Genomic DNA, 11,278 nt, shown 5'->3' with positions numbered 1-11,278 from the left:
TGACAATGGATGCAAAACCAAATGTACAAGAAAACAGGATTTGGTAAACCAAATGGGAACGCATATAAAGCAGAAGGAAGAACGAGTCTCCTTAAAGGGTTGAACATTTGGATGGAGGTCTCCTTAAAGGGTTGAACATTTGGATGGAGATCGGGTCCAAACACCACTTTCTTGGAGTTTCTTCACCATATCATGTTTAATTATTTATATGGTGGTGGATTCTGCTAGCTTACTTGTGTCGTGATACAAGAATTGCTTGAGAAGGTGGTTCAATTTGTATTTTTAAAAAATTCAAATTTTTTTATTGTTTTATTAAAATTTAATATGATTTATACGTTTTGAATAATTTTGATGGAGTGATGTTAAAAATAATTTTTTTAAAATAAAAAATATTATTAACATGTAAAAAGCAATTACTATCACATTATCAAATATATTTATAATTTTGTCGATAAACTTGTTCTGATGAATTATTTAAAAAACAATTATTATTACATTACCAAATATACTTATAATCTTGTCGATAAACTTGGTTTGATGGGTTGATATGAAAAATTTCTGATTCGGAGGTGAATTCAATCCAAGTTTCAAATTGAACTTAAAAAACATTCGAATCCTTATTAATCTAGCCAAACCCTGTCCAAACCTGCCGGGCGAACACCAAGACATAAGAAAAATGAAGCCATAAAAATAAATTGACCTTAGATGACCCGGTAAACGTGGATCAATTCTATCTTCGTTATAAACCCAAGTCAATTTCAAGGTGAGTCCCCGCCCTGCCCGAAAACTGTGGTTAGCAAAAAACATCTGAGACTCTCACAAAAGAAACCAGTACTAGTCGTCTGTCGCTGATTATGATTTTCAATATGTTGAGATCATTCAACGGGTCTTGGCCTATTTAGTTTTCGTACTTTTTTTGTTTTATTCATCGAAGTTTATTTCTACCATCAACATCTCACAAGGGAGCAGTTGACGTTGTACGCAGCACCCCTTTCGATATAGTTTCGTCCGCCGGAAGCCGGTGACATTGGAAAACAATACAATTAGCAAGTGCTCATCAATTATAGGAGGCAGCTGAGAGAAAGATTTTGAGGTTTGAGAGCCTTCTGTTGGAGCTCAGCAGCCTGTAAGAAATGGGTTCAGGACTTCCGGTTTTCCTGCTGATCACCTGCCTTCAAGTTTTAGTCATAACAGCGGCGACAGACTCTAATGACTGTAAGTTCATCTATGGTTTTCTAAGCAGAATTAACCCTCGAGAGTGTTTTATATTATTTTGTTATTTGGTGTGGAAGTGCCAGCTTACCTCAAATTTTATTTTCGCCTTTGTTCCTTGTTTTCTTAATGTTTAAACTATGGCAACTGTTGTGTCGATCTGATGCAGTATCTGCTCTAAATTCTCTGAAGAGTAACTGGAAGAACACACCGCCGAATTGGAGTGGTTTTGATCCTTGTGGCGGTAGATGGGAAGGAATAGGGTGCACTGGTTCTCGTATCACCTCCATGTATGTAAATCAGTGCTAACTGCTTTTGATTGTTTTTTTCCATGCTCATCTTCGGTATATCTGAACATAGAGCATGCGTTTCTGTTTTCAGAGTACTATCAGGAATGGGATTGTCCGGCACGTTGAGTGGCGACATCGGCAATTTTCCAGAGCTGCAAACTCTGTGGGTTTTCTCTATGTTCTCTTGTCACCTCTTAGTTCACCTTTCATGCTTGAAAATCCAGTGATGAGTTCTCTATACTGCAGTGATCCATGTGACTTGAGCTTTTAGATAAGTGGCAATTAAACCATGTAGTTATCTGATATCAGTTCTGCATACAGGGATTTGTCTCAAAACAATGGTTTGACAGGAATTCTCCCACCAGCAATAGTAAATCTGAAGAAGCTTGAAAATCTGTAAGCGAACTGAAGTTTTCTGTGCTGTTCTTGAGCAACCTATATTTTCTTAGCTATAAACTCAGAAACTATCTTTTACTGGTTACTTTACATTGGATGTCAGATTCCTCGTTGATTGCAATTTTAATGGACCAATTCCTGACGAGATAGGATCTCTAACGCATCTGGTCTCCTTGTAAGAATTTCTGTCGTCTCCATTTCAGAATTTGATTAGTAGAAAACAGAACCTGGAGACAATACTTCAAATATCATCTGCCTAGTCCGTTTATACGTGGTGTGCAATATTTGCTCTTCAATTTCTGTATGCAATTTCCCAAATTTCTTCCTGTGCAGATCTCTAGCGTCCAACAACTTCAATGGACCAATACCACCTTCCATCGGCAAAATGTCTAATCTTTCTCTGCTGGATTTAACCGACAATAAACTCAGCGGGACAATTCCAGTATCTGATGGAACTTCTCCTGGTTTAGATTTGCTGCTAAAAGCAAGGCACTTGTATGTACTGTAGATCATTTCTGTATCTCTTTGAAGCAGTCATTTGGAGTTGATCTATTTCTCCAGAGTAATGTTCTGTAATTGCATCCATTAATTGCAGTCATCTGGGGAAAAATCAGTTAACCGGCGGAATTCCATCAAACCTTTTCAGCTCAAATATGAGTCTCATACATGTGTAAGTTATCCGAAAACCTGATAGTGTTTTCTGTTGACTGTACATGTAATTAGACATGAACAAGGAGAGTAGAATCCTTGAGATTAGAAAATCCAAAAGCTCAGACAGAATAGTTAATCCTTTTGAATATCTTACTTTGAGCAGGCTTTTTGACAGCAACCAACTCAGCGGCAGCTTTCCTTCTACACTGGAACTTGTACAAACCTTGGAGGCGATGTGAGTATATGTCCTGATCATAGACTGCAACGTTTCCAGTTACTTGATATTAAATATTTTGTCTTGTTGATATTAAATAATTTGTCCCGTGAACAGACGTCTAGATAGGAATTCATTAACCGGGCCCATCCTTCTCAACTTCACCAGTCTCCCAAGTCTTTCCGAGCTGTAAGAACACAATTTCTCTTCAAATTTCCTTGAATTTTATGTTACCCGCTCTACTGGATTAAGCATAACTTGCTATTTGTTTTTAGGTACTTGTCCAACAATAAATTTTCTGGATCAATGCCTGACCTCAGTGGCATGAAGTTCCTCACCTATGTGTAAGTAGCCTTTGATTATGCAAGATCTAAATCTATCTTCAGATTGATAAAGTGGGACTCCAGTATTCCCTTTTCCACAGCTCGGTGCTGTCTCAGTTTCAGTGTCATATCTGATTCTCAGATTCATTTTTTATTTGCAGGGACATGAGCAACAATAGTTTTGACGCATCATTAATCCCACCATGGTTTTCAAGCCTACAATCCATGACATCATTGTATCCCTCTCTCTCTCTCTCTCTTTCTCCAAACACACACAAAGCATAGAGGCAACATAACAATATTCATACCTTGCGCTTTTGCTCTCTTGGATAATGAGAAAGTGTTGATCTCTGGTAACCCTAATGGGTAAACTTTGTGCTGACAGAATAATGGAGCGCACACAGCTTCAAGGACCAATAAATGCCACCCTCTTTAGTCCTGCTCAGTTACAGTCTATGTAAGGATCACCTTCTTCTCAAAAAGCATTATATTTATACTCGATTGATTGGAATCAATACTGTGAAATCTTTAGTAAAAACCTGATAAAATCCAGTGATGTTTAAAGCTGATTCTTCTGACTTGTGTTGACAGAGTATTAAGTAACAACCAGCTTAATGGTACCTTGGATTTGGGCACCAACTATGGGAGCCAACTGCTACTCATTGATTTGCAGAACAATTCCATTAGTGAGTTTGCACAAGGAACAGAATACAGCAAAGAATTATTGTAAGTGATTTCTTTGAATGTTTTATCTCCTAGGCAAGGAACTGAATCTGGTTTATTGCTAGAACACGGAATCCGGTATCTATCATCATTGCATCAACTCAGGTATAATGTTGTGCAACTGTCATAACTTTTCAGGCTTCTTGGTAATCCGTTTTGTCAGAAGGTGCCGTCTTCAGAAAACTGCATAGTTCCCCAACAGCCAAATTCTTCATATGCTACACCAAGAGAAAATTGTGTGGCTCGTTCTTGCAATGCCCAGCAACTTCTCAGTCCAAACTGTAACTGTGCAAATCCAATAACAGGAATTCTACACTTCAGATCATTTTCCTTCTCAGACTTTCAAAATGGAAGCTATTATACTCTTCTCCAGTCTGCAATGATGGAATCTTTCAATTCCGACCAACTTCCCGTTGATTCAATTTCTCTAAGTGTTCCATTGAAGGATGCTTATGATTACCTTGAAGTGAGGCTGGATGTTTTTCCATCTGGCGTTTACGTTTTCAACCGGACAGGATTTTCTGTCATTACATCTCAGCTCAACAACGTAACTTTTGTCAAACTCCCAGATGCTTTTGGACCCTTCTTTTTCACTCTTAATACCGACAATTACTTTACCGGTAAGGCGAACTTTGAGCAGAAACTTGTGCTTGATACTGACTTGTAATCCAGAGGCCTCATTCCCTAGACACTTTCTATAGTAGCACCAATAAAAATAGCCTACAATTCTACCTCAATGTAATCATAAATATTATGCAGGTTCGAACAAGTCATCAAGTACTGGGATTATCATTGGAGCAGCCGTAGGTGGTTCTGTACTTATGCTACTCTTACTCATGGCTGGAGTTTATGCTTTCCATCAACGGAAAAAGGCAGATCAAGCTACTCAACTAATGAATCCATTCGGTAAACAAAACCCAACACTTCATCTTTTTTGTTTTGAACTCCTGGGAATTACTCATCACTCCCTTGTACAAATGCAGCATCATGGGACCAAAATAAAGCCAGCGGAGCCGCTCCCCAGATAAAAGGAGTGCTAAGTTTCTCTTTTGAGGAGCTTAAAAAATGCACCAACAATTTTTCTGAGGACAACGCTCTTGGATCTGGGGGATATGGGACGGTAAGTTGACTATACCTGTAACTCGGAGAATATATCAGTATAGATTCACTTCTTTAGGATACTTCATAGAGGTGCTTTACCCACTTCTTAAGAGGACATGTCCGTGTTGGACCATGGCAGCATTTCTAAAGCTTTCAGTAGTATTTCACTACACTATTATGACAATCTCTATATTTCTTTCTTTGCACTAAATTTGCAATGTGTTCTCAGGTTTATAAAGGAACTCTTCCCACTGGTGTGCTAGTTGCCATTAAAAGAGCTAAACAAGGATCATTGCAGGGTAGTCATGAGTTCAAAACTGAGATTGAGCTTCTATCAAGGGTTCATCACAAGAATCTTGTCAGCCTGTTGGGTTTTTGCTATCAGTTAGGTGAACAGATGCTGGTCTATGAGTACATTAAAAATGGTACTCTTACAGACTGTATTTCAGGTATTTTCACATCTCTTAATACAAAACTAATAGCTTGCTGTATCCTCTATTGTTCTTTTCATAGAAATTAAATCAAGTTGAAGTTCTTACAGTATGTGACTTTTAATGCCCATCACCCTTTACTTATATGAGAAGAATATAATCCTAAAAACACTAAAGACAACATGGAAAATTCTCCCTGGTTTCTCAACAGACAATATCCTAATGATTTATGCAGGTAAGTCAGGCTTCAAGATAAGTTGGACGAAGAGACTCGGAATAGCAATTGATTCAGCTAAAGGTATTGCGTATTTGCATGAGCTTGCCAATCCACCCATCATACACAGGGACATTAAGTCCACTAACATCCTCCTAGATGATCAGCTAATTGCAAAAGTTGCTGATTTTGGTCTATCGAAACCCGTGGACAATAATGAAGTTCATGTTTCTACTGGAGTCAAAGGGACAATGGTCAGTATAGCATCTTTCAAATCTTTATTCGAAGTACAGAGAAATATAATGCAATAACAGCTAAATCTATTTTATCTGCTCAAATAGTGATAGCAAAGGATTCATAGCAGTAGTTTCAGGACCAAGTCCCCAGCTTCCTCAAAATATTAATAATGGAGCCTTGATAACTGTTTTAGAAGAATAGGAGAATAAGAAATGGTGCAAGGCACCTATCATTTTCCCTAATTTTGTATGTACTTGTAGGCCTAGTCTGCAGGCAAGGCTAGACATGCATGGACAAGCTTATTTTCAATCACCTCCACCGTTCCACTATTCAGGCAGAACCCTTGACTTTCCCTTTAAAGAAGTTAAAGATTAAATGAATTTAAACAAGCTATAAAGACTAAAGGCTAAAGTTTAATGAATTTCGTAACCCTACTATAAAATGTGCCTGAGATTGGATTTTCTGCAGGGCTACTTGGATCCTGAATATTTCATGTCCGGACAGTTGACTGAGAAAAGTGATGTTTATAGCTTCGGAGTGGTAATGCTGGAGTTAGTTACTGGTCGAAAACCAATAGAACACGGGAGCTATGTTGTGAGAGAGGTGAAAACAGCTATGGGTAACCAGAGGACAAAAGATTCAAGCAACCTAGATGCCATCCTTGATCCTGCTCTCGATCCGGGAAAACCACTGAAAGGCTTAGAGATGTTTATTGATCTGGCGATTAGGTGTGTCGAAGAATTGGCAGCCAACAGGCCTACAATGAATGAGGTGGTTAAAGAGCTTGAGAACATCCAGCAGCTGGCTGGTTTCAATGGCAATGCTGAAATGGTATCCACCTCAACAACTTACAGTGAGACAACAGAAGGGAGTTTTTACCACGATTATAACAAAAAGGCCTTCTTCGAGTACAGTGGAACCTTTCCACATTCTGAGATGGAGCTTCAGAAATAATTTTTCATTACACTCAGAGTGTTGAACATAAACCTCTTGCAGTTTCTTTGGATCAAGCACATCACTTACCTTCAACATTTTGATGCTGTTGTTGTATATAGCGGGATGAGAACACACAAATACCTTCCCTCTCTGTTAAAACATGCAGAAGCATAGATCTCTGTAGTTTGCCAGTCTCCATGTGGAGAATGTACCTTTGCATGAAGTGAAGTTTGAGATTTTTTCACATTTCCAATGATTTTACCCTAAGAAAATCATGCTAGGATTTCTTTGTCTACTTCCAACCTGTTTGTTTCACTTGGTACTGAATGTTTTATGATACTGGACAGGTTCTGATCTTTAGCAGATGCGAAATATGAAGGCACCAAGTTTTTGATTTGCAGAACATGCTCTGTGTACTTAACCAAAGGAAACTGTTTAATTTCCCACTAATCCACAGCTAATTACCATTAATTCCCCAAAGTTCATTGAGGTCAGTTATCTTTGCTATGCCTGCCAAAAAACAGAGACATTATGTTGCCCTATGATTCAGTGATGGCAAATCTATAATTGACTATCCAAAACTATCAGAACATCCATTAATCAGAACAAAAATTACGACCTTTTTTGTACTGTTTTTCTTACACGAACAAGTTTTCCCTATGATTCATTGATGGCAAATCTATAATTGACTATCCAAAACTATCGGAATCTTTGAACCTGCGTACGATCACTTCCATTTAGTAAATCACAAGCAATAAGCACAAGTTTTCCGCATGATTCATTGATGGCAAATCTATAATTGACTATCCAAAACTATCAGATTCTTTGAACCTGCCTACGATCACTTCCATTTAGTAAATCACAAGCAACAAGCACAGGTTTTCACTTACTTTCTCATTAAACAAAAATGGATCTGCAAACTAATGACTCAGAACAATAAAAAACACCAGCTTATCAAATAATTTTCCAGTACTCTAAGAACCGGAGGGACCTAAAAGGTTAGGGTTCGGCTAGGCCTTCTCTTCTCCGATCTTAACAAGCCCCAGTCCTGGAGGACCTAGAAGGTTAGGGTTCCGTCAAGCCTTCTCTTGTCCAATCATAACAAGCCCTAGCAGGTAATGAAAGCATTACAGACCCATTTATACCACGTGTCAAAGATGTTCGCGTCTAAAATTCCTATCCAGACTCCAAGCTCAAAGCCATGTTCTTCCTTCTGTCTCTGTAGGAAATATAGAAATTTAATCAAAAAGCTTGGACACCGGTGACTGCGCTCAAAAGTCAACCTTTTGCTCATTTTGTTTATTTAGGAATAATTAATTAATTTTTTGTTTTTAAAAAGATTGAAGCAATCGTTATTAACCACCAAATCAATATTTTAAAGTTATAATTAATTAATTAATGTTGATTTTACCAAATTCAATGGAAAAATTAAGAAAAATAATTGAAGCAGTAGCAGCACATTGCTGAAAAATTCAAAGTGCTGGGGCTGATAGGGTTGACGTTCTTTTTTTTTTTTTTTAGATTACATAGGTACGTTCTTTGAATACATAGGTACGTGCCGAGGTAGCAGCAACGTGCTGGTGCCTATCTGTTTAGATATGTTTTTTATTCATTAAAGAATAGTCAGATAGGTCAAAATTGTATAGTTTGACCTGACTGTGTTTCTAAAATGTACATCCACTAAATATCTGTAATACGACAACTATATACTATTCTTTTATATACTATTCTTTTAAAGCATGGTATTAATTAAAATTTAAATAGATAAAAAATACAATGTTATTTTTTCTCAGGAAAAAAATCACTGCAGCACTCACTTCTCTTTTAAAAAACCCGTTAAGCACTTAGATTTTGATGGTTATTACACAATTCAGAGCTATAGATCAAAATATTAAATCTATTATTAGACTAGTTAGAATGGACTGATTATATTAGATCTCGAGTTGAATCTAGATGGAAATTAGAATGTGGTCACCAAATATCTACTTGTTTGCAAACAAGATGGATGCAATAGAAGGTTATACATATTATAAGTGTATAATATGCAATAATATAGGGCATAATAAAAAAATACGTTCCAATCAATAACCCATGTATCATCATTTATTAAGTTACTTTTTTAAGCATATTAAACTTATATAATTTCACATCAATCACAAGTACTATTATATCTGGATGCCATGCGCTCATGGTGATAGATTGTTTGCTTATGTTGAGCATCCACATTTGAACAATGATTAGGGTGAGTATTACTATGAGTATGAAGAACATACCTATTGTATTCATGCCTATTGTATTCATTATAGAGCATGGGTTATAATACATTCATATCGGACCCGCCAACACTTTTATCCTACGGTTGCAAGATCAACATCAATTAGAGGATATATTGTTGACATTGTAAGTATATTTAATTTTAATATATTTTCAATTTATGCTTAATTTAATTATCATTAAATGTTATATTTTGATGCAATTATAATTTAAATCATCATGTAGGAAGAGACCACTACTTACTATCATACATATAAGCAGACATGACTACAATTAACGAGACCAGCCATATATGGTCCAAGTTAGTTTTTGGGATGTCAATTGTCTTAACCATATCATGCTTAACCTTGACTTGATCTATACACTAATTGAATAATGCAGACATGAGACACACATGTCCCCTTTTAGAGATGGAAAGATGACACCGACACTACAGGATGTGGCAGTTTTGATTGGATTGCCTATTAATGGAATGTTAATCACATTTACTGATGTTCGTAATATGATTGCGTTATGTGAGTAATCATTTGGAGTAACACCCTCTCATTCTGAATACAAGAAGGATAGCATACATCTTAAATGGATTGGAGATTCGACACCACCAAATAATACTGACGAGGAGGTTTTAAGGATAGCATGTTTGTTATTATTGCATTAATTATTATGATGATTTTAATTTGTTTGCAGGTATGTTAGGGCATATATACTTTATATATTTAATAGTGTATTATTTAATGACCTCATAGAGATATATTTTCTTTTACTTTATCTAACAGTCCTAAATTTTTTTGATGCTATTCCTACATAAAATTGGGGATTTACTTGTATAGATATTTATGTCTTGCTTGCATGAAAAGGGCCAAACAGGCTGTAGGATATTTGGTACTTCTACATGTATAAATTGAAAAAATTTAAATAACTATTTAGATTTAAATGTTTTCATGCATAACAAACAAAATGTTTTTATTCAATAAAAGTTATAGTTATGAGAACATCTTCATGTGGGCGGGCTCCAGATATAGAGATTGAGCTCGATAGACAACATGTTATCTAGGTATTTTTTGAACTATTTTTTAAATAAAATAATTAACTGCACTGAATTATTGTTATTTGATATTTATTGAACTTATAATATGCAGGTCATTTGGATGCATTACTCGAAAGAAAAATTGATTGTTGCTCCAGTTGTCTGCATTAGCAGAATGAATGAATATATGGATAACAATGTTCTCGCTAATATGTTTTCAGATAGTCAAGCTACACTTCCCGGATTGGGTAATGCAATAGTTCAACTACAGACAATACATTTTAATCGATATCAACTTGAATAATGCTTTGCGCATCATTACTCGTAGGGATAAAAAATGATGATTATGACTAGTTAGGCTGGTATATTACTTATATATCACAATGAAATGCACAAAGAAATGAGATATTTACAGAGATACATTTTATTGTTATTGACAAAAAGTATATGATTTGGTATATTAGTATAACACGATGATTATTACTTCAAATCCCAAGCAGGTCCCTTTACTTGAATATACACAATACAAGCAATATGCCTAACATATTCAACATTACATAAGTATTTTTATGATTAATATATGTTAACCGTTGAGTTTTATGTATTTATCTTTTAATTTAACATTAATATTTTATTAATATTAAGCTGACTTCTTGTTATTGCAGGGTTGAGAAGTCGCATCTTATCTTCATGGTATTAACAATAAAAGTGAAGTTCACTGTCACGACTCGAATCCCGGGTCGGTGACCGGCAACGCAGGAACGGTGTCGAAAAGACACCACACCTACGCTAAGCCTCAGAACAGACGTATCAAAAGAACAAATTATTCAAAAATACGCAACATTTTATAATCTTCAGAAATATTATGTTATTCAAAACCGATGAACCCAAAAGATAGTTCAAAACTCTTCATCAGTAATTAAAACAAAAACAATAATCCATAATACTTATTAGATTGTCAAAATCCAAACTTAATTAAAACAGAGTAATAGTGGAGCATCTAAGACATCGAATCAAAACTAAAAGAAAAGCCTCATAAAATAAGCAAGGTATATCGACCAAAACTGAAGAAGCAGGAACACTCAACAAAGTCCACCTGCTAATAGAAACTAAGAACCTGAAATAACATTAAAAATGAGGGGTGAGTTCAATCAACTCAGTGAGGGAATAATTTTTAATATACATTTTAGATATTTTAGATATTAATAGTTTACAAAATAATTTATCTTGATATACATATACATATACA

General features: G+C 35.8%; 1 protein-coding gene across 1 annotated transcript; it reads left to right on the top strand.

Annotated features, from left to right (window-relative positions):
* Positions 1–781: 781 nt before the first annotated feature.
* Positions 782–7,023, top strand: LOC105128458 (probable leucine-rich repeat receptor-like protein kinase At5g49770). Its single transcript, XM_011030143.1, has 19 exons — positions 782–1,215; positions 1,382–1,502; positions 1,594–1,665; positions 1,824–1,898; positions 2,002–2,073; positions 2,232–2,393; positions 2,494–2,568; positions 2,713–2,784; positions 2,881–2,952; positions 3,039–3,107; positions 3,248–3,322; positions 3,472–3,543; positions 3,678–3,812; positions 3,948–4,429; positions 4,569–4,715; positions 4,793–4,929; positions 5,140–5,359; positions 5,577–5,809; positions 6,261–7,023. Exons 1-19 carry the CDS (start codon positions 1,134–1,136, stop codon positions 6,744–6,746), a joined length of 2,859 nt encoding a protein of 952 aa, XP_011028445.1. The 5' UTR covers positions 782–1,133; the 3' UTR covers positions 6,747–7,023.
* The last annotated feature ends 4,255 nt before the right edge of the window (positions 7,024–11,278 follow it).

This window comes from Populus euphratica, unplaced genomic scaffold (genome assembly GCF_000495115.2).
Source record: "Populus euphratica unplaced genomic scaffold, PopEup_1.0 scaffold14.1, whole genome shotgun sequence".
NCBI lineage: Eukaryota > Viridiplantae > Streptophyta > Magnoliopsida > Malpighiales > Salicaceae > Populus > Populus euphratica.
The sequence above is the reverse complement of the archived record's forward strand: the minus strand, read 5'-3'. Positions and strand labels throughout refer to the sequence as shown.

Excerpts from the sequence above, each read along its gene's own strand:
- LOC105128458 (XM_011030143.1), top strand. The coding sequence starts at position 1,134 with ATGGGTTCAGGACTTCCGGTTTTCCTGCTGATCACCTGCCTTCAAGTT. Across the intron at positions 3,813-3,947 it reads GAATACAGCAAAGAATTATT|GCTTCTTGGTAATCCGTTTT; the intron begins GTAAGTGATTTC and ends ATAACTTTTCAG. Across the intron at positions 5,360-5,576 it reads TCTTACAGACTGTATTTCAG|GTAAGTCAGGCTTCAAGATA; the intron begins GTATTTTCACAT and ends TGATTTATGCAG.